Here is a 24,770-nt window from a genome sequence, read left to right on the forward strand (position 1 = left end):
CGTATTTGTAGCGAGAACCAGGAAGTGTAGCTCAGTGAAAGAGCGTTCTGACATTGAGGCTGAACAAGGCACGATGTAATGATTCGTACAGTCTCTACGGAAGCATGGCGCTTTATTTTCTCCTCTTCATCGTCCTTGCAAAGGCGACATTTGGAAACGGTAAGCGCGAAATAATTTAGGAGGGACGACGGCACGTTAGCAACTTGGCTAAGCTCCAGGGGACATAACGTAATAAAGATCAGAGCTGCTGACTGAGTTCTCTTTTAAATGCTGACAATTTAAGGCTTGGGACATTAAATATCTGTGTGCTTATATTTTCCCAGCGTTTAAAATGTATATTATATATGTTAACCTTCCTTTACGAACACAATAATTACCTGATCTGTTACACAATGTAACTGATACTAATTTTTACTATGCATTACCTTAATTGTTGTTGACTGAATACATCGTAAAAAAATAATTGTTTTTCCATTTACAAACATACATTTCACAGTTGGGGAGGTGACATTCGTATCAGAGCTCTCATCTAAGCCAGTTCAGAAGTTGTCCAAATATAGTTGGTATGGCAACGCAAGGTTGCAAAGGTTTCATATACCAGAGGAGACGGCCATCGCCCGCTGGTTCTTCACCGTCACAAAGGGCCACAGCTTTCACTGCACAGAGCGGAATGCCACCATGTAAGTTTCTTTATTATTCTTTCCACTTCCCTTTAACACGCTGCCTTAACATCCAATTCTCACTTTTTTCTTAGCCATATTCGTCACGGTGCTCCTCCAGTAATAAACCCAAGGGGCACAACGTTTCCAGACATGACAATGTGGAACCCTTCTCGCACCCTGATCCTCCCAGTCACCTCGCTCAGCTCAGCAGCCTTTAGCCTCTTTAATCCCGCACCCGGGCACTGGTTTGTTGCCACCCACTTGCCTGAAGATGATGGGCGCATTGAGCAGAAGGTCTGTGCACGTACTTCTTTGTCTTTGGCCACAAACAGTTTGATGAGATCAGTATTACAAACTTTGCTTTATTGGTGACCTTTTTTGTCATGTGCAACTCCACATTATACTGAGAGGTATTTCTTGTGTTTTGTTTCCATGTTGAGCAATAAGAGAGGAGTTTTTTGTAATTTTTTTTTAAAGCCCAAACCGTTCAACCATGCTAAGTAGCAGATTGACTGGTTGGTCCTCAATAACGTCAATTAACCATACATTTTCTGTCTAAACACTTGGTTTACCAGACGTCGGCAACTTCTAGAATAACCATAGACTTGGACATTATTTGTATCAAATTTGGATTATCACAAAAAATATCTAAGAATAAATTGATGGAATAGGTAAAAACATCTCCGGACACTAAGGGTGTATTCAGGCCAGAAAAGTCCTTCAGTCCGCTTGTTTGGTCCGGACCAAAAGCGGACTTTATTCTTCTGCGGTTCATATTCACACTGTGCTTTTTGCAAGTGGACTATATTGCGTAGTCACTTCGACCCGTGTGACGATCTGTGCTCCTATTGGACAAAAAATAAGAGGGCTGAAGGCATAACCAAACCCGGAAATAGAGGAAAACATGAAATTTCGACGTGCTGATTTACTGGTCTGCATATTTGTAGCGTTATTAGATGCAAGATATTTGCGAGCATCAAGAGTAGCTCATGCAACGGAGGTTCCGCGACGCTGTTTCTAATTTTGGAACAGCATCATCGATTGCGTGCAGTAACCGGAGGAGCAGTTGCGCTCGGCGTGCCCCGCCCCCACCACATGCTGACAGCAGCATGGCTAAACAGAATATGGATGATTATAAATTAATTTAGCACAATATTCACTACCAAGCAATGTTTCCCCCCTGCGATGCTTGGCTACGGTGGCTTGTTAGGCCCAAAAGGCGCACATGTACTGCAGTTGAAGTGGATCAGCCGTGGTTTGCATTCATACTGCGAAGCGAACCGCACCGAGTGCATTTGGAAGCGGATCGAGACCACCTCAAAAAGTGGGTCTCGGTCCGCTTGTTTGGTCCGCACCAGGATTCATTTGTGTGTGTTCAGACATGCACAAAAGGTCCGCCAGATCAGCGTGGGAAATGAACTCTGGTCTGTTTAAAGCGGACCAAACAGTGCAGGTCTGAATACACCCTAAATGAAAGCTATATTAAGTGTTTTATTAATTTAATTAATTTAACTTCTCATCTATTACCCATGTAAAGTTGCAAACTCAAACAACAAAAATTTAGTTTCCTAAAAAAAAAATATGTGTATTGTTCTTTCAAAATAGATTATGATGTTGCATAATTTGAAAGCAGTCAAAATGACTGCCCTTTATAGCAAAGCAAGCAGGTATATTTTGCAAGATACAGTGGAACCTCGGAGTTTGAACGTCTCGGAACTCGTACAATTTGGACGTGGACCAAAAAATCAGAGTAAAAAATGCCTCGGAGTTTGAACTCATTTTCAGAGTTCGAACACCCAAGCAAAGCAAGCTAAACCGAACGTACCTTGAAAACGGGTAGCCGAGCGAAGCCGAGCATTGCCGAATGCTCACGTTGCGATAGTTTGAGACGATGCACTGTTCATTTCCAGTCAGATCGTGAATACTCCCAGAGGTGCTCCATACTTGCGAGGGCATTTTGATTTTTCCACAACAATTTTCTTCGCCATGCGCCCAAAGAAAGACAACAGTGCCAGTGGAAGCAAAGAAAAACATACAGTGCTACGAACCACAGTGGAATTAGGAACGAGATTATCGCGCCGTTGTAACTACTGTGACTACTTCTGTAATTTCTGGCACGAGGACCCCCCTTAGCTGTTCAACAACGTGCCTGACGTTAAACAACGCACGCAAGGAGCGCTTAGTAGTCTAACAATATGCTCAATATAAAATACACAAACTCAGCACTGAACTAAAGCTAGCATTAACATAACATTTATCATCCACTGATGCCATCACACCACAACAAAAAAGGTAAAATATTTATTGTTTAAATACTGTACAGGGTGTAAATGTAAAAAACATAAACAGAAATTAAAATAGGACATTTCTGTTTTTAAAGCTTGGGAACGGATTAATTGCATTTACACTATTTCATATGGAGAAAAAAACGTTTCGGAGGTTGAACACTTCACAGGAACGAATTATGTTCAAATTCCAAGGTACCTCTGTATTCTGACTTTTTTTGCATCTTTAAATTCTTTAGGGCTTCCCATCGTGTTCCTACTTTTTCCAGTCTCAGCTGTCCATCAGGAGGGCAGTTGACACTCCCATTATGCAGACAGGAATCAAGCTCAGACAGACGGCTGCCCCTAACAAACCCGCACGTCTTAAGTATGAAGTCAGCGTGTGATGATGTGTAGCCATTTAACTCCAGATTCCTACAATTAATGTACTGTATGTTTGTGCGGATAGGTTGTATGTCCCACAGTTTTCCTGGTACGTTTTGGTGACTGTGGATGAGTGTTCCTCAGCAGAGGGTGCAGGAAGTACTGCCTGTTCCGTGGCCCTCAGCCTGGGTTCGGGCACTCTGCTAAATGATCCAGTAAGATTGAACTGCTCTGGGGCGAGCTGTACTGCTAATCTCACTAACCCGCCTTGGGACACCTGGTTACGTGTTGTCGTGGAGAGCGTTCAAGAGAACCAAACAGTGACTTTCAACATTGTATCAAATTACGCAGGTAATGTACATAAGCACACCAAATGGTATGTTCACTAAATACAGTTTAGCTTTCCGCAATGTGATTTACAATCATTGTACTCTGATTTGGCTTGTGTTTCTACTTCTAGGTGTGTTGGCAGGGTGGAAATAGTTATGATAGCTAATCAAACACAGCATTGTGTAACCGAGAAGTTCATACATGCAGCTGAAAGATAGCAAAGTAAACAAAGTGCAGCAGGGAAAGACAACACATTTCTTTTGTTTTAACATAGAGGTGTCTATTACAAGATGATAGTTCATGTTAAGGTTTTTTACTTTGTCTTTTAAGTCAAGTACCAAAGTGTCTAGCTCCCTGTGTAATCTTCATGTATGCCCCAAAAAATGATAGGATTAGTTATAGGGACGTCCGTGCGAGTACTGATACAAAGTATCGGGCCAATACCTGGCTTTATTTTATGTTATCAGACAGTACTACTTGCAATGATTGGCCGCCCTCTTATGGCTGTTTTATGATCAGTAATGAGAATTGCCATACATTTCATGCAATTTTAAGGAAAACATGCTATATTGGGATGTATAGTATGTATATATGTATGTTTTTGAAACCATCATTGTTTTTTGGGCAAATTTTATGTATCAAAAATTACTGATGGTATCGGTGACTACTCAAAAGTTGAGTACTTGCAATGGTGTGAGTCTGGAAAAAAAAGTGGTATCGAGTATCCCTAATCAGTTATTTTAGTGCCCCATTGATAATGGAAAGTAGGGCCTGACTGCTAGATTTTTTTAGGCAGATTTTTGGCAATAAAATAAAAAATACCAATTAATCATACAATTAATAAAAAATATATATATCGTACACAATGTATACAGTACGTAAGTGTTTTTCTCCCAATGTAATTTCATTAGGTGTCAATTATACACGGATTTTCACTATTCACAGACTGGCCTAGGCCCTATTCTCTGCGAATAGTGGGGCTCAACTGTAAATAGAAAAAGAAAAATACAGTTGAAAAAAAAAAAAGCTTTCCTTTTCGGCTCCCAGAATGCATTGTGTGGCGCAAGACATTTAACTCATTCACTGCCATTGATGGCTATAGACGACAAAAATTCATTTGAACTATTTTTCCAAGTTTAACATTTTTTCCCCCCTTTTGTTAACAAGAGTATGAAAACCTAGATTTTTTTATTGTACATTTAGAACAGATATAAAATTTGTAATTATTCGAGTTAACTAGTGAAGTCATGCAATTAATTACGTTATGAAAATTTAATCGCCTGACGGCCCTAATTTTTTATAATCTTTTTTTTTTATCGTGTCAGGCGATCAAATGTTTTTAATTATAATTAATCGCATGACTTCAATAGTTAACTCACGATTAATTGCTAATTTTATATCTGTTCTAAATGTACAGTAAAAAAATTCTAGGTTTTCATACTTTTGTTAACAAAAGTGGGAAAAATTAAATATAAATAATTCAAATGAATTTTTTACATCTATAGCCGTTAATGGCAGCGAATGAGTTAATTAATGATGTTATAAGGACATTAATCCTCCGCATATGTGTGCTTGTGTTACTAGTAGTTGAATGTGTGTCATATCCATGGACATTTATGTTTGGTTCATGCTGTACTGTACAAAGTTGTTTATTTTATTGTATTATTTTATTAAGCAAACCCTTGACTTAAGGTTGTGTGTAAAATAGTGACATCCAGGTCAATTCCTTCCACAACATGCATTGCTTGTAAAATTTCGGATTTGCTTGGTTTGGAATGACGGTTTCATAGAATGACCTAATCAACAAATGTCATTGTATATTCAGTATTTAGAGATACAAGGTTATGGTTTAGAAGTAAGTGAGTGTAATAAATAATTAGACCAGTGTCACTTGTGTACAGCTGCTGTATATACAGTCTTGCTCCCTGTTATTGGCACTGAAAGATTAGGAGGTATTTTGTCCTCCTTGCGTGTTCAAATATGAGGGTGAGTTGTTGTAAGAAAAATACATTCTTTGCAAAAATGATTTTTAATCAAACAAGAGATCTCTTGGAACATTCAACACTCAGGTACATCACTTAAGAACGTGGAATTTCTGAGCGTCAGAATGTGTTCCCTCTTCCGGGTTGCAGACGCTATATATAGTTTCTTAAAATCCGCCCCTCTGATTATTTCGGCCAGTATTTTTCCAAAGGAGGTGGCAAGACGAAGTCTAATGTAAACAAACGTTCAGGGGCAAATTTGGTGCATAAACTGGGACATAGTTGAAGGGTCTGACTTCCCCAAAACAATATCTCGCAAAACAACCCGAACTGGACATAACTGATAGAGACAATAATGTATGTGTATGTGTATTATTTCAAAACGAATTCTGTTTTCATTGGTGAGATGTGCGTGTATTTAAAACAACGAATTTCTGGCCCAATCAGTGTCTAGGCAGACTGTGAGAGCCAAATGTGTTTTGGCAAAGAAGTGCGGAGAAGGAACTTTTTAGACAAAACAACGTCGTTCAAGCTTAAGGTTAGAGCATACGAGGTCAACATCATGTGCCCTGCTGAGACACAAGATTTCTAATTCAAAGGTTAATATGGAAAATTAAAATGTTCATATGTGTAACAATAGTTGGTATATAAATTTAGGTATTAAAAATGTTATTATATCTTTCAGTCCGCCCTTTGGGCTTACGTAAACACTAACTAAGCCCAACAACTAAATATTTAAACATTTTTACCAAAGGATTCCCACGGGATCTTCATCATCATAATAGCAGGTGCAACACAGGAAGAAGAAAAACACCCTTTTAACAAGAGAGGACGCCCGTCATATGTCAAACAGTGTGATTCATCAGAAGATATTTTGTTTTTTCAGTTTTTCAGCAAAATAAGCATATCACATATAAAGACAGTGGGTTATGATTATGTCAAAAAATTGTAGCAGGGGATTTCAGGAAATTGGCATGGCAGTTAAGGATTAAAAGGAGTGTCATTGTGTATGTGCAATTCGGGACGCGATTGAAGACTTGTCGTCGTTTGGGCTAGGGAGGTTTTGTTGCTTGCGTTTTGTTGTTGTTTTTTTCAAACAGAGTCCTTCAGCTCTGCGTTTGGCTGGCAACCTGTCCAGGTTGCACCTTGTCTCCTGCCCGAAGCCAGTTGGGATCGGCTTCAGCACCCCCACAATCATTGTGAGGACAAGCGGTCAGGGGAATGGATGGATGAATCCTTTAGCCCACATCTACTGCCAGAGATGTAGGAATTCATCGAATTGGGGTTTGTTTCCTGAAAGTGTGGCTCATTTTTTTTTTTTTTTTTTTTGCAACGCCGGGGAAAAGGGACACATTACTCCTATTTCCATTGGGTAATGCTCAGCTCGTTAGCTGACACTGGAAGCAGCAGTCGACTGGTTTCTCTGTTGACTCCCCCTGGTGGCTCGAGCAGTTGGTCAGGTGGCTCGAGCAGTGGTCTCTCTGAAGGTAATGGTTGAGTAGGAAGTGGACCCGGCAGGTCTGAAGGCCGGATGTTGAACGAACCAGGTGTCGGCGTCATTGGACTGATTGACCCCTCCATCACCTCAGGTCTGAGTGCAGGACATTTTTATTAGTCACTAATAAACATTTTATTCACATCCCTTCTTCTGAGAGAGAGCATTTTGGTAGTGTTATTAGTTAGGGGTTAGTAAATTTTTAGTAAAGTTCTGCAGGCCCGTCCTGTGGAAAAAATTCTGTATGTTGTGACATTCAATTATGATCCAGCCTTTGGCTGGTTTTTTAATGACCTAAGCACATTGATTGCAAGGAAAATAAAGATCTTTTTTAGCCAGTTCAAATCTGACAAGGCCAATTTTGTTTACAGAATGTGATTATTAAAATATGTTATTATAATACTTATTGTTATAGATATAGCATGTCAAATGTGCTTCCGGCCATTAAACAAATGCAACTTTCGCCTCAATAATAAAATCAAAAAATAACAACTTCCCCCAGGGCCCCAGGGATTAATAAAAATAGAAATGGAACATATTCACCTTAATTTGTCGTCTCTGCCGAAACTTACTCCTTCTCCATGGTCCAAAAAATTCCCCAAGGTCCTCCTATAAAATTCGTTCTCACGGACTATCTCTAATTATCATATTAAGACTAACTTTTAATTTTATATTTATTTTTTATTTCGCAATGACATACCCAGACCAACTAATAATTCCCCCTTCTGAAAAAGATCGCTTTAGAGAATTTTTCAGACTAATATATAAAGTTTTGCAGTACCTAAATTTAGCTTGTGTATTTATTTTAAAAAGAGGGGAAAAAGTTTATATTTAACCAGTAAATTCAACAATGCATCCCAAGCCAGTGTTTAAATTTGAAAAGAGAATTTGGGAAAATATCAAAAGACCAAGTTTTAAAAAATAAAATATAATAATTAAGGTTCAAATAAATTATATCTTATCTATATTCATATTAGCTGTTTTCAATTTCTGAAACTTTAAATTTACCAATATTATCTTTTGTACTTTAAAATATTGTAGCTTAACCAATAAATTTAACAAAAAATCAAATATTATCAATACATAAAGTTGCCCTTAGTTTTAATATTACCATTAAGCTTACTAGTCCCCCTGTTTGATGTTTGTCCAAAAAACTGACTGTTTTAAAATAGCAAAATAAACAAATCAGATCAAATCAAAAATAGACATCAAAAAGTTTTTAAAATATAAAAAATTTGTATATATAAAATGTTGTCAATCAATTCGTTAAATTTACCAAATGTTTTACTGTAAATGTTATAACCCTACCCATGTCAAAATATAGATTTCAGTGCAAACAGTCAGCGTCAAATCATATGGCCCGGTATCAGCAATTCAAAGAGAGCATTGTTTGTTGGGTGTGGCCTTCGTATGGCATAGTTCTTTCGTAGGACAGTTCTGGACGCAGGAACGCTTTGAAGACGCTTGTGCAGAATATTTGGAGCAGTTTCATAGAACAGTTCATTTGGCAGTGGAGCAGTTTTTCTTTTTTCACATTTGTATATGATGGCACAGTCTTTGTGGCAATAGTCGGCAGGAATCTCCGCCCTTCCATCTGGCGTTAGCAGGCTGCAGGTGTAGTCAGGTATGGCGGCATCTTTTTCCACCGCCCTGCTGGTGGTGGTGACAGGTGGCAGTTGCAGTTTCTCTGTCCCGCCAGTTGACTTTTATTATGAAATACTGACCCCGACCATCAATTTTTCAGCCGACCATTCTCACCTAAAATCTCATCAACATCTAGGCCATAATATGTCAGTAAAATCAAAATCTGTCTTTATTTCAAAGAGATGAGAAAAAAAAATAATTCTTTGAGGGGAGAAAAAAAAATAAATAATTTTTTTTAAAAAATCTTTCCTTAGAGGGAAAAAAAATAAATAAATAAAATAAAATAAAAATAAAAAAATAAAATAAAATAAAAATAATTAAACAATAAAAGTTCATACTTTAAAATAATTGCTAATTATATGTCAATATTTGTTATGGTTGTCAATATTCAATTAGTGTGTTTTGCATATCTTCATAAATAACATTTAGGATGAGATTAGGATAGATATACCTTAACAATTTACAAATATAATTCCGAATCAATTAATAAGTGTGGTAGCTTTCAATTAATATTTTCACAAAACGTCTAATCAGCTTTTTAGTCAAACATCAAAACAAAAAATTAACTTAATTACATCGCACCTGATGAATATATCAAAAGTGTCATTCTTCCAGACGACCCCCCCATGGACTCCAAATCTAAATGGGACTCAAGCAAAAGACATAGTTAATATTACATTTGGGAGAGATAAAAATTATTTTATAATGGGAAAAGAAACAAAAACAAACAAACAATCATCTATATAAAATTATTCCACATTAGTCATGCTGTCCAAGTTATTCGTTATTGGTTATTATTATTATCATCATTAAAATAAAATAAAATAAAGAATAGAGACTAAACTGTTTGATGTCATTGAGGTTTACAAGCAATTGTTAATATGGGTTTTTTCAAAAAAAAATTAATAAAAAAATAAAAAAAAATTGGCTTTCGGCATTTGTAATTTGGAGACATCTAGTGGTTTTAGGTATGTCATTACATCTATAATTCTTAAAGGGTGACATCTCGCTCTAAATACACTTTAAAATACAAGTTATATAATGCCGCTGAATTATTTAAGCAGACCCTTAAATTCACCATTTTAGCATAAAAATCTTATTAATCTTACCGTCTAATTAATTCACCCTGCTTAGCGCATTTTAAACGGTTTAATTTGTTCTATCACATAAATTTATATCATACAGTTATTTTATTTGCAAAGCCACATTTCAATATTAATCATTTTCCAATATACTTTTCTTAAAGTGGGGGCTTGTCCGGGATATTCTTCTACAATAAAAAATAAATAAATTGTATTCAGTCTTAACTTTATTGAACAAACGGGGGCCGTTTACGGACCTTCAAAGTTAAATTGCCGTCATTAAAATTTCAAACAAATGCCATATCTTATTTAAAATAAACTAACCTTTTCCACTATATAATCAAATCCCGTCGTTTAATATTAATTACATTTTAAGTCATTATTAAACGGTATGTTTAATCCGGAAGCTTTAAATTCCGACTAGCGGAAGTCATATCAGGTTAAATCATTTAGTCTTATATCATTATTTAAAGTTATATAAATGGTTATAACTTCACAAAAATACCTAAAGCTAGTATTCTAGCATTATTCATCATCATCTTATCCAAAAATACACGATTATGTGTCGTTTTTATTTCACTCGTAAACGCGTTCTTTTATCTCGTATTTTACGTCGAACGCCCGCGGCGCAAGCCTCAACGTCCCCCATCAATAAAATTAACTTACTGTAGCTTATAACGGCGCCATAAGATTTATTCCACCGCAATCGTATATCCATTTTATCAGTTTTTCAAACCACGGACTGGGCATTTCTCCGATCGCAACTGCGCATGTGCTCGCAACTCCCTGTCGCCTCATGACAACCATTTTTGTAGTTCTCAAACAGTGTTTTCTTTCTATTAATTATTGCCCGTATTTTATAGCTTATTATATTATATTATATTATATTATATTGTAGCTAAGTCGTATTAATATTTCTAAATACAGTGACGTCTCACTTATAACAGAATTAGTCAACAACATATCTCATCGCGGTCCCTTTAAGATTTTACCGTGACGTCAGAGTTTCTTCACCGATCAGACGGCATACACACAACGGACAGACAAGACATGTCGTTTTGTACGACATATCAACACATAAATATCCGGATGTCAACTGCGCTACCCCAGCTTCAACAGTTTCTTTGTCTTTGAATTTTAATCACGAATATTCAATAGACCTATTGGCTTGATCTAAAGCGTCGTATCAAATATGCTTTAGTCAGCCCGACTTACACGAGTTGAGTCAATACATCTTATCTCTTATATCTTGTCTAAAAATGTCAATATCCAATTATTCATAGACCTATCGATTAATCTTAAAACGGCGTACTAAATCCGTTTTATGTCAATCTGACTTCCTATAAGTTGAGTCCTTTGTCCCTAGAAAATGAAGCAGTCGATCCTCCCGCAGCTTTAATCGGCAACACTTATTCAAGGATCTTTGTATCTAATTACCCAAGAATCTATTACTCATAAAAACAAAGTGTTTGTCTCTCCCGCGCATCAGGCAGGGATCAAGACAAAGATGCTTTTTGAGCCGACTTCTCTCAACTTAAATATGTATGGACGTAAAACCAATGCCCATACATCTAACGCTGGTAAAAGAATAATGCTTCTCCAGCTGACTTACTCTCATATACACAGACTTCAAATCAATTATCTACGTATCTATCGTCTGTAAAAACAAAATTGTAAAGACAAAATGTTTCCCAGACTGACTTACTCTCAACTTCATCTTATATCTCTTATCTCATATACATAGACTTCAAATCAATTATCTACGTATCTATCGTCTGTAAAAACAAATTTGTAAAGACAAAATGTTTCCCAGACTGACTTACTCTCAACTTCATATATCTCTTATCTCATATACATAGACTTCAAATCAATTATCTACGTATCTATCGTCTGTAAAAACAAATTTGTAAAGACAAAATGTTTCCCAGACTGACTTACTAGCGATCGTTATTCTTAACCTCATATACACAGACTTCAAATCAATTATCTACGTATCTATCGTCTGTAAAAACCAAATTGTAAAGACAAAATGTTTCCCAGACTGACTTACAAGCGATCGTTATTAATCTTTATAACTCCAAAAAGATCGCATATCATCTGCGCATTTCCGCATACACTACCACGTCACCACGTGTATAGTTCAAACACCGTGGTAAAATCCGAAATCTGGGACTTTCACGTCCAAGCAAACGATTTCAAAATTCATCACTATTTTTCTTACACAGACTCCAGCCTCAAAATAATTTTACACGACGAATTTACCAGCCGCCGCGCCCTGAAACAGACAGAATTCCTAAAACGTGGATTCATTTGTCCACTTACCTTAATTATTATGTGGCCGTAGAATTCTGCCCGTCCCTGAACGCCCCGCTGGAAACTGTCGAAACGTCGGTGGTCGCCAATTGAAAGATTATCTTAACTTTCATTTTTTGCATGATCTCGACAATATCTTCAGAAATAAATGGAAATGTACCAAATTTATATCATCAGGACCTTTTGATTGGATTTCCAAAGTAATTCAACAAAGGAAATTGTTTATCAACTTACATAATGTAATTCCAAAGAAGAAACAGAAAACACAGTATGTGCAGCAATAATGGCACCCCTCTTTGATATTTGGTTGCACACCCTTTGGCAGTGATGACAGCTTCCAAACGTTTCTTGTAGCCATCTCTAAGCTTCTTGCACCTTTTTGCTGGTATTTCCCCCACTCTTCCTTTGCAAATTGTTCAACCTCTATTTTTTTTCCCCCAATGGCACATATCAGCTCATATCAAAGATTTTTAATCGGATTGAGATCAGGAGTCATTGCTGGCCATTTTAAAACAGTATTTTTTGCTTTTTAACCATTCCAGTGTGCTTTTTTGGATGTGTGCTTTGGGTCTGTGTCTTGCTGGAGGGGGACCCAATGACCTTTGACTCAAACCAAGTTGTCTAACACTTGGTAGGGCATGTCCCCCTAGAACAGAGGTGGGCAATCTCGGTCCTCGAGGGCCGGTGTCCTGCAGGTTTTGGAGGTTTCTCACTTCCAACCCAAGCTGATTCCAATCGACAGGGTCGTTATCAGGCTTATGCAGAGCTTGCTGATGAACTGATCATATATCAGCTGTGTTGGAGAAGGGCAACATGCAAAACCTGCAGGACTTCGGCCCTCGATGCCCACCTCTGCCCTAGAATGTCTTGATAATTCTCTGATTTCATGATTCCTGTGATATGATCAAGGCCTCCGGTACCAGATGTAGCAAAGCAGTCCCACAGAATTATGGATCCTCCACCATGCTTAATTGAAGGGAGGGTGTTCTTTTTTGCAAACTGTTAGCGTGCATTGCTGAAAAGCTCTATTTTCGTTTCATCTACCTCCAGAACATTTTCCCAAAAGAATTGTGGTTTGTCCAGGTACTCCTTGGCAAAGGTTAGCCATTCCTTTTTTTTGTCTGTCTCAGGAATGGTCTTCGCCCTTGAAGCCCTGTTTTTGGTTCAGTGTGTGGCGTATGGTGCTTCTTGAAACCATGCTCCTTTTGTTTTCACGATTTTGACAAAGGAAAAGGCTTTTTAAAACATCTAAGTCATCATTCATGGGTTAATTCATGCCAATTGGGCAGAGATAATTTGGAACAGGAAATTCTAGTTTGTGATTTACCAAAGGTGAGTCACAATGTGTTTCCATACTGATTTGCATACAGGAAAGGGTGCCAATACCAGTGACGGAGCACATTTTAAGTTTTCAATTTTTTCGGCCTATTGTTTATTATTTTAAATAGTTTTTTAATCATTTGGTCTTTCGGATAAAACACAAGTTCTCTATAAAAAAAATAATGATTTACTTGATTCATTTTTTTCAGAAGATATTCCACATAATGTACTTTACTTTCATGGGTGCCAATACCGACTGTAAATGGTTCAAGTACATAAAGATACAAATAATCAGCAAACGGCCAAATCACCAGCTGTTGTTTGAGGGCATATAATGTACTTGTTGATGGAAATGGGGCTAAATACAACCTGACTTTCTGTGTTTCAGAAAGGTGCAAGCCAGAAAGCGAAGGTCTTGGTCTCCATAGCAACAGCAGCTCCTCAGCAGCGAGCAACAGCTCAATGGCGATCGAGACCTTGGCCTTCAACAGTCAATCCAAATGGCTGAATTTGTCGCCCTCTGCATGCGTATGGAGAATCCCGGTCCTGTATGAGGAAACTGATGTGCTCTGGCTTGGATTCACTCCAGTCAATGGACCCAATGTCAGCGTCAGCTCCACCCACCCCACACTCCTTACATACCCTCTGCCTGCGCACGTCACCGGCGGGACGCTCAATCTGCAGCTCACACTCAACACCGTGAGTGTTAATACATTTGTGGACACTATATGTACAATACTGTGCGTGTATGATTGAAGTTTTGTTTTTTGTACAGACTAATGTAACACCGGGGAATAACAGCACCGTGGTGGCCTGCTTCACTCCCCAAGCACCAATCCTCCAACTCGGCAAGGCTCTACAATGCCACACAGGTACCACCCACATTCGAGTAAGATGAAAGGCAATGCATATTTTAACAGAAGGAATATGAGATGGAATACCAGATACAAGGGATGGGTTTTTTGTTTTTGTTTAATGATAGCCATTGTGGTTTAAATGACTGATGCAGAGCAGATCCACTCCGTTGATGTACTGTATGTGTATGTAATGCCCTTGACTTGACTCATGGTAATCTAGAAATCAGCTGTAAAGATGGATGTTGTTGAAGAAAATGATCTTTTCCTCCGCATGTTCGTTTTCTTTCGGGTAGTGGGAATGTTGGTTATCCGAATGCAGGCTGTAGATCGATGAACAGTTGCTTCGAAGCTTTTATTTCTACAGAATATTCCGGGCACAAGTGAGTTCCAGACAATGGCTGCAGCCTCTCACAAGTGCGAAGATTTCAGAGGACTTACAACATTCTTATACTATCTTGAAGGGCGGTACCACAAAGCCCCCCGCAAACAGCCCACCCGGAGTTCACCGGACATGAGATACTTTAAAGACATCATACTAACACATTGACTTCAACCACAGACAAATGGTCTATTGTTATGGAAATAGAGGAGGTCCACCAGACATGCCGGCAGCTAGCAGAAATCGCGACAACACTCACAAAGACACATCCACAGATAAAAGTTCTACTGAGGAAATAGGAAATTAAAACAGTTATGACTAAATCTGGGCAGAAGACCCTCTTCAATGTACAAACAACCTAATGACTATATCATATTTTTTGGGACTGGACTTTTTCTGGTATGGGTTAGCTCATGTGACACAGCCAATATTAATGTGTTTTTATCAATAGAACAACTTTTAATAATAACCACACAACCAGTCAATTCAACTGTGGGCAATGACGTGGCAGACATAAACATCATTTAATTACTCTAATTTAAATATGGGTAACCTTTAATTACACAACTCTGCAATTATCTACTCTATATTAGCAGTAATCCAATTTCTGTAAGTACAGTATTGGATTTCTAATCCACATTTGGAGGACATGTGATTCCTATCTGAGGTTATCCAATTGCATGTGGGTTTTATTCCCTTAAAGGGGAAGTCAAACCCAAACAACAGATGGAATTGCAAGGAACTAGGCAATTCACACCCGAGTGTCAATCAAGGCTTAGTCGTCACAACCGAACGTGACGTCCTCTTAAGTGATGGATACAGACTTGCAAGTTGACATGAAGACTCTTGTGTGTGTGTCTGAAGGTTTGTTTCCTGGGTACGGGCTGAATGTGAGCACCAGCTTTCCCAAAGCTGTCATCCGGCTGCCTTTTCCTCCGTCAGTGACATGGTACCTCACTCTGCAACTCATGTGCAACAGGTAATTAATTAGCACTTACTGACAACATGGTTGAAAAAAAATGAATGTACAGTTTATGAGCCACGGCATGAACAAGGGGTAAATAACAATCCATTTCAACATGCAGTCTTCTTCCTCCTTTTGTTTGTCTTTCTACAGCGTATTGGTGAATTCTTCATTCAGTCCGACCTCAATTCCAGATAATTAACAACTTTATTTTTTAACATGTGTTTTGTGCATGTGCAATAGTGACTGCGGCAATGTGTCTGTTGTGTCCGTGGACCCCGAGGTTTTCGTCAGTACCTGTGTCGAGGACTGCGGCCCGTTTGGGCACTGTCAACTGCTCAGGTCCTACAACTACCTGTACGGGGCCTGCGTGTGCAAGGCTGGTACGACTTACCCAAAAACACACCATTATGTACTGTGCAATTCATCAAAATTCAATGACGATTTCAATTATTACACTCCACAATTACAAAATCAGCACAATCATAAAAAAAGACTACTAATACAAATTTTTGAGTTGTTTAAATTAATACATTTGCACCTTTTTTTAAATGTTAAAATAACTAATAAATTGTATTTGATCCAAAAGGAATTGTCATATTTATAGTGTTTCAAAGAATTTTATTTGTCCTAATATATATATTTTTTTTTTCATTTTAACATTTTCTTGTTTTGTACCAAAAAATAAGTAATCGTCCTCCTGCACGTTGCACGCCAACTTTCAAGTTTTTGCTAACAAAATAAATAAATAAATAAATATTTAAATTGGTCTTAATATTTTTAAATGTGTAAACATTTTCTTGTTTTGTACCAGAAAAAATAAATGATCGTCCTACTGCACAGTGCACACGTTACACTCCCAACTTATTTTTGTCAACATAAATAAATAAATATTATAAATAGGGGTATTAAAAAAAATCGATTTGGCAATATATCGTGATATTACAGTGCACAATTCTAATATTGATTCAATCAGCCAAATAGATTTTTAATGATCAATTTTTGATGGAACTATTCAAGCAAATGTCTTAATTAGGGTTAGGGTTCACACTTTAAGCATGGAAGAATGTTATATTAATGGAACATTAAGCCTTAAAATTTGATTTCAATGCTGTTCAAACATGAAACATGTTCAAACATGAAACAGAAGGCAAACAAATAAATAAATACAGTGGCTCACAGTTATAAGCCTAAAGTAAATTTTCATACAAATCTTACAGTGTACATGTACAAGTTTACTGATTAGTATTTTCTAAATTTGAGTTTTAAAAAAATCACGATAATTGACTTATAGATTTGTTTCATGATTAATCGGTATCGAATTGAATTGTGACTTATGAATCGTGATACGGATCGAATTGGAAGGCACTAGGCAATTCACATAATTATAGTTTTTCTATTTATTTTTATTGGTCTTAATACTTTTAAATGCATTAAACATTTTCTTGTTTTGTACCAAAAAAAATCATTTCAATTACTGCCCAAAATAACCGTGATGATTTTTTTTCCATAATCAAGCATTCCTATGTTGCTGACATGTTTGTATTGGGGCTAAACAATGAAGTCATTTGTGTGTGTGTGTGTGTGTGTTTAGGTTGGAGGGGTTGGGGCTGCACCGACAACTCGACAGCCATGTCCTTCTCCCAACAGTTGCTAGCCACTCTGCTGCTCACGCTCAGTAACCTCAGCTTCCTGCCGGCAATTGTGTTGGCCATCAAAAGATTCTACATCACGGAGGCGTCTGTTTACCTCTTCACTTTTTTCTTCTCCACGGTAACACTCAAACAAAACAGTAGTTGATGATAAAGTTGGGCCACAATTTCAACCTTGAATAGTGTGTGTGTGTGTGTTTACTGCTGGCCACAGTTCTACCATGCCTGTGACCAGCCGGGTATAGCCGTGTGGTGCATCATGAGCTACGACACCCTCCAGTACTGTGACTTCCTGGGCTCCATTTGTTCCTTTTGGGTCACAATTTTGTGCATGGCTCGCGTCAGGAGCACAGTGAAATATGTAAGACGATCACCTGCTGCTGTTACGCTGTTGCTGAGTATCTTCCTTGACATTCGGACTTGGCAACACACTGTTTATGTGTACGCAGGCTCTGTTTCTTCTTGGGACTCTGCTCATCGCCATGTCACTGCAGCTGGACCGCCGAGGTCTGTGGAACCTGCTGGGCCCCATTCTCGTCGCCATAGTCGTCATGGTGGCCGCTTGGGTAAGGGATGGCAGACTGTGTACCATGAAGGATACAATTTGAATGATTAGCGAGAATTTCAGTTTGACTTTTTTGCCGCATTTCCATGGCAGGACGTTCGGGTATGGGGAGGGGGGTGGCACTTTCACACGAACCGTCCTCTCAGCCGGCCCGCTTGTGGTTGTGTCTCCACTGCGGAGGACGGCCCATTTCGCGACGTCACGAGTTCCGACACGTAAACGCTGTGCGACGGTTTCTCCCGTGACGTCACCTAAAGCACCGTGCGACGAAAATCACAACGAGGAAAGAGAAAAACTTTAGGTGATTGCTGTTTTTCTCTGTTTTTTTATTTTATGTACTTGGCGTGGATGAATGGTTTCAATGAGAGGAGACGGCGTTTAGATGAACAATTTGAAAAGGCTGACTCGCGACGTCACGTGTTTCGATCGACACGTAATCGCCTTGCAACGGTTTCTGTGACGTCACCCAACCACGGCGCCGCAAAAATCAGAACGAGGAAAGAGAAAAACTTGTGGCGGTTGCCGTTTTTAACCTGCTTTTTTTAACGTACTTGGCGTGGATGGATGGTTTGAGTGAGAGGAAACGGCGTCTAGATGAGTGGAACGAAAATAGGCAAAGGATTATTAAGAGAATTGTTTTGGTGGAAGAGAGTTAAAACGAGAATGCATCATCGTCGCACATGAGGTTAAGATCATTTTTTATACTAAATCATTTTTAGCCAATCAGCACGAAAGCTCGATCGGGAGTTTATCGGGCCGGCAGAGTACTCACCCTCGAGTAGGACCTCCGCTCATCCACGTAAGCTCCTGTAAATGTGGCCCGGTTGGGAAGGCTCCTGCAGTGGAGACGCGCACATACGGGGTAAATTTACCCCGAAGTTCCTGCGGTGGAAACGCGGCTATTGTTTTAATAATTGATTAATCAGTCAATTATGTTTCAGATTTATCGACAAATATGATTCAAAACTTTTTCCCATTTCCATTTCTTTATTCAAAAAACAGCACCTTATGTGAAATTAGCACCAGTATGTTACTGCATGATCATCCCAGAGCTCTTAAGTACTAAATTAGGAATCATTTCAAAAGCCGGTAAAAGCGGCTCTCGCGGCAGCCAAAATGACTCAAAGGCTACGTTCACACCGCGGGTCTTAATGCTCAATTCCGATTTTTTGGTGAAATCTGATTTTTTTTTTTGAGGCCACGGACTTTTATTAGTTCGTCGTCGGGGCTCATATTTTTACAATCTCATATCTACAGAGGAGTGATGAAGGAGGAGGTAGAAATAATATTTTGTGAAAATGAGGCGAGCCTGTTCGAGCGCCTCATCTCACGGAGACCTCTCCTTTTTTTTCCTCCATAACGATGACGTCACGTCATTGCCGTGCATAATAAATGAGCCGTCTGCGTGGATAAATTACTAATATCACCACCACAAATGTCATCTTTATACTTCATGTTTCAAGTGGGATTCAATCAAAGTCACAACTGTTACTCAAAATAATTTTGCTGATTCACGGACGTCTCCCGAGTAATGCCCCCGCCCGTGCAGGGCGCATATTGGACTTTTGATGGCGTTGAGGTCGGTCGGATATATGCGACCTGGCCGTTCAGTACGTACGTATCCGATCTAGGACCACATATGAAAGTGACCCAAGTCGTATATGAAAAAAATCTGAATTGAGCCGTTCAGACTGACATCAAATCGTCAGATGCAGGTCACATTTGGACAAAAAATCCGATCTGGGTCGCATTTGCCTGCAGTGTGAACGTAGCCAAAACCTTCATGGGGTGCTGTATTTTACTACATCCTCTGGAGTGTGCAAGAGGAAAGGCATGTAAGTCTTTGGAAGAATGCAGTCTAGGTGAGGTATAAACGGGGAACAATCTTATTTCAGGGTCGCTGCACCTAACATGCGTACATTCGTGCAGTTATGTTGAAGCGATACACTTAAAGTGTGGATGTGGTGCTCAAAAGGGGGTTTCCTGTGTACAAAATTCAGAGGCGCCCACCTCCACCTAATTTGCTCGCCACCTCCAGCCTGAGCCACTGATGTCACTCAACACAGCACTCCAGCTGTGTTGAGTGAGCTCGGCAGCAACGCATTTTAACTGCAGTTGCAGTGTTGCGCCATTATGGAGGCGCTATATCAACAGCAGTGCACCGGAAAGACAACAAGCAACAACCAAAGAAGAAACCGCTTTTTTTTTCTTTCTTTAACTCTTTGACTGCCAGACGTGTTCAGAAACGGGATGTCGCCAGTGCCAGCATTTTGACTGATCTTTCAAGGTCCACAGAAAATGTTGTGTTTGGACTATGGAAACACATTGAACTCTCATCTTTCATCAGAAAAAAAAGTTTGTTTCTACCTTATTCCGTTCTTCAGTAATCAACAATAGAAAATGGTTAGTTTCACCGAAATGATCTGTTTTGAAACAAAAAGAAAACGGCTTTTTGTGAAACAATGTTATTTCATGCACTCTAGTGAATTGTACACTTTTTTTTGTCCATGAATGATACCACAAACACCTAAATAGTGCTTTACTTCTGTAAAACGCTTTCACCAACAATGAAAAAGTGTTTTTAGTTTGCAAAATACGTTTATTTCCATTCAACAGTGTAACAATTTGACAAAACAATTTCGCAAACTATTTACAAATGTGTGCAACTGTGGTACTATTTACAATTATGTCGATGTTTCAAATACGGTTTTTCTTTTTGTAACGCTCTCCTGCGTGCAAGGAGAGGGAGCAGGATTCGCACAACAGAATACTTTCACTTTCATTGTCCGTTTCGCGTGCAGACGTTACACTTTCTTGACGGCCTTTTTTTCCGGGGAATAAATAGCAAGTAGCAGACTGTACCCACTCCTCCGATGAATATGCATTGGACTCGGGGCACTCTTCCGATTGAACGTCCGCCTGAGCGTGCTCGGTTGTGCTCCGCGTTTTCCGGTGTCAGCATCGCTAGCCCGTGAACCTTTATGACGTCGTCATAGCCGCCGCGTCAACGCTTCCAACTTCGCCGTCAACCTCGGAGTCACCATCATCATCATCAATGATGATCATCGTCATCATCAATGTGCTCTTTAGCGTTGAAAATTCCCAACTGTGAGCTGCTTGCAACATTGTCCGCTTCCTCAGCCATCTAGCTCCGCCTAACGTATTCTACTGCCGCGTCAATGCTTCCAACCACGTAGTCACCATCATCATCATCATCGATGATCATCGTCGTCATCAATGTGCTCTTTATCGTTGGTCGATGCTTTTTGTCTTTCAAAAAAACGGTTCTAGCGTGAGCTGCTTGCAACCGCCATTATGGCTTCTTCAGCCATTGTCCCCTCAACACTCTAGCCCCGCCTCACGTCTTCTGCTGACGCCCACCCGATCTTGTCAAAAGAGTCATCGCTGCCCTCTAGGGGCCAAAAATAGTCATTAGGCTCACTAGACCTGCTTGAAACTTTCAGCACAGCTCCGCAAGGCTTCCCTGCACCCGTTTCAAAAAAAAAAATGGGTGGACGTCTTTTAACGTCTTTGGCGCTCCTCCGTAGGTTTTTGCAGAACATCATTTAACGTCTTTGGCATTAAAAGAGTTAATGTACTGATCATGGAGCAACCGTTGCAACACGGCACGCCCATTTCCTGGTTGCGAGGCAGAGATGGTCATAAAGTCATAAAAACACAGTATATGCAATAAACATAATGGTGTTGTACAACAATGCTGAACTATATAATTTTATTTGTACTAGTGGATGAATTTTTAATGATTGTAGTAAATTAATGGCAACTTTGTATTCACATTATTTCTAAATCACAGTCCCTGGTCGTAAAATGGCTGCATCCAAACATGTTTTTTTTTTTTTTTTGTTAACACTAGTTGAATTAAAACAAACTTACAATAGAACGTATTTATCAAGACGCCATGACAGTTTATACACGTTAAAAGCCGTCTTGGCTCAACCGTCTCCCCCAAGTCAACACGGCATTTTTTGACGAATCTGAGTCATTTTTTTCGCAACTCTCCAGAGTCAATACTCATGGAAAGTCCATCAATCAGTCACTGACGACATCCGTTTGCTGACAGATGTGACAAGACGGACGAGAATCGCGTCAGTTTATATCCTTTCCATTTAAAAAAATAAGTAAATATCCCGAGTCTAGATGACAGATTTACATCCATAGGTGGAATTATTTTGCCAAATACAGGACTAGACACAAATGCCCACTTGGCAGGCAAACGTCTGCCCTTTTTCATCAGCGGCAGCGGGACCGAATGAACGACTTTCCCTTTGTGTTGCCAGATATACCGAGGAGTTACGCGTCGCCAATGTTACCCCCCGTCCTGGCAGAGATGGGTCTTTTACCTCATACCCGGATTGCTCTGCGCTCTCATCGGGACGAGTTTGTACATTTTTGCCGAGACGGAGGACAACTACTACTACACACATTCAATTTGGCACATCCTGGTGGCCTTCTGCTTACTCTTCCTGCTTCCGCCGCGTGAAAAGAGCCGGCCTGCCGTCAACTGGACCAGGGGATGGCGGACGGTTCGGAATTGTACCTGGCTGTGGACTCCTCGCATTTGTGGATATACGCTGTGCCAGAGCAGCAAAGATGAGCTCCAAACTGTCACATGACGAGGTCGCGCCGATTCTGTCTAACTGCTGCAACATAAGACGCACTTTGAAAATAGAGCGTCTGCTTCTGCAATGTTGTCCTCTTCATACTAGAATTAGCAATGCCTCTTCTAATCACTCAACTTTATTTATAGAGCACTTTAAAAACAACTATCGCTGCTTACAAGATGCTGTATATGGGAGTAAAAATTAGATAGACAAAAATTGACATCACCATCAAACTAAAGCAATGTGACCATAGAATAAAAGCCATAGCATTTTTTTAAAGTCATAAAAGTTAAACAATTTTTTAGACCTATGATATTTCATTACCTCCTGATCCATAGAACCAGTTTAGTGATAGAGATATATATTCAGGTATGTTGACCATAGGTTTATACATTTTGTTAGTGTACTGTAGCTCTTTTATGTACTTTATTTGGTAGTCAACACTGTATGCACCAAGTATTTATAAATTCTGTCATTTTAAAAAGTCCAAATCCTGTCTGACTGCCAACCAGTCCGGGTTATTGTCTGCCTTTTACCTGAAGCCCGTTGGGACCCTGAACAGGATAAGCAGTATAGAAATGGGGTTATTACCTTGACGTGTTGAAGGATTCCTGTCGCGTGATTGTGCTCAATTCATTCTGAAGCGCTCTCATGATTTTTGCGAGTTCCGTAGCACTGATGCGAACTTGAATGTAAATGCAAATACTATTCATGTGCCTCCCCTGTTTTCCACGTGTCTTTGTTTCTTACCTCAGCTATTTCCGATTTTGTTTCATGCAAATTATATGCACTCTTTATTTGGGGTATTTTTACCACACAATTTTCGCTCTTCAAATGTTATGTCAATCTCGGTCTTCTGAGCTGCCTTTTGTTGTGATTTGTATGAAGAGATCAGTGAACCTTTTTAAATGTTTTGATTTACAAATACAGCAAAAATCAATCAATAACATTGTGTCTTTTTGGGATTGTTGTTTCATCTCGAAATAAAAAAAAACACAAAAAACACTGCCCAGGCAAGATAATTCATTCAAGTGTGTACTTCTCATTGAATACGCAACATTCACATGTGACTGACTAAATGGGAAGTGGAAAGAAGCAGATTATTGTAATCCTCAAATGTGGAAAGTGTAGTGTTGAAACACTATGTGTGCAATACCTTGAATCCATTAGTAAAATTGATACTCTCATCGGGTTCTACAAAGCTGAGTGCTAAATCTCACTGATGGAACAATTTATTGTGAAGGTGCTTACAAAGCCTCTTTTTTTTCTGGGATCAACATTCAAACGCTCTGCATGACCGCCATGTTTAAAGGCACACAAAACATTACATTCACCCACTTACAGTGAGACTGCAATTCACATGTTTTTTTAAAAAGGTTATTGTAAAGTACATTCGGAGAAACCGCAATATTAGGCAGTCTCGTAAAATATGAAGCTCGAATAGCTTCCTAGAATAAAAAATTTAAAACACACAAATACATATTTTGGAGCGACTGGACAGCCAGGCGTTAAGATTTGCATGAATGCAGCCGGGAAACTAATAAAAATATCATGAGCGGCAACTGGTAAGAGCTCACTCATCTGAGAGTGTAGGTGCTTCTGTTTTGGTTAGCAATCTGTAGCATTCAGTACACTCTTCAATGCCTTTATTAGAGGTCACTGAGCCACAACTAATGTAGCTTCCAACATTTCCGTACATTGAAGCTTTTCCAACGGTAGTCAGTAGAGGGAGCCAGTCAGCCTAAATATACACTGCTGCTCCTCTCCCGTTTTCCTTTCTTTTTTTGAATAGTCTGATGATGACGATGACTTTTTATAAATTTTGCCGAATGGGTAACAAATGCCGTGGATGTCTTTTTTTAAGTTAATTGTAGTTGGATTTAAATGCCTGGCAGATGAAAACTGGCAAATTGCTTGTTAATATTTGATATGTAAATGACCTTGGCTCGGATTGGATCACTGTTCTCCTGCATTTGAATATGAAGAATGCCTCTTAAAAAGTTGCAGTTTACCGTAATCACACATACAAAACATTGAGTGTTGAATGTTTTATTGGGATGTAAACATGCTGAAGCAAAGCAAATAAATCGTTTACGTAGACACATGATACAAACTAATTATATAATGTGCATATCTAAGGACAATTTTGCCTAAGAGTAAGATGTAGAGTTGTTTATTTTTACCCAAAAAAGGAAAAATTGACAAAATAGACAGTGAACCCTACGGAAGAACTGCCAATGTGGAGTAAACAGTTT

At 39.0% G+C, this 24,770-nt stretch overlaps 1 protein-coding gene and 1 long non-coding RNA gene across 2 annotated transcripts; one reads left to right on the forward strand and one right to left on the reverse strand.

Annotated features, from left to right (window-relative positions):
• The first annotated feature begins 5 nt into the window (after positions 1-5).
• Positions 6-23,517, forward strand: pgap6 (post-glycosylphosphatidylinositol attachment to proteins 6). The gene is made up of 13 exons (XM_077559312.1): positions 6-159; positions 497-680; positions 755-956; positions 3,187-3,314; positions 3,396-3,661; positions 13,865-14,175; positions 14,252-14,348; positions 15,577-15,691; positions 15,920-16,059; positions 17,271-17,449; positions 17,543-17,689; positions 17,778-17,894; positions 22,192-23,517. The coding sequence occupies exons 1-13, from the start codon at positions 105-107 to the stop codon at positions 22,525-22,527; spliced, it is 2,277 nt and encodes a 758-aa protein (XP_077415438.1). The 5' UTR covers positions 6-104; the 3' UTR covers positions 22,528-23,517.
• On the reverse strand, positions 5,651-12,250 carry LOC144044729 (uncharacterized). The gene is made up of 2 exons (XR_013291344.1): positions 12,166-12,250; positions 5,651-8,804 (listed from the first exon to the last, which is right to left on the reverse strand). It is a non-coding gene; the product is annotated as an uncharacterized LOC144044729 (long non-coding RNA).
• Positions 23,518-24,770: the final 1,253 nt, after the last annotated feature.

Source organism: Vanacampus margaritifer, chromosome 2 (assembly GCF_051991255.1).
Source record: "Vanacampus margaritifer isolate UIUO_Vmar chromosome 2, RoL_Vmar_1.0, whole genome shotgun sequence".
Classification (NCBI taxonomy): Eukaryota; Metazoa; Chordata; class Actinopteri; order Syngnathiformes; family Syngnathidae; genus Vanacampus; species Vanacampus margaritifer.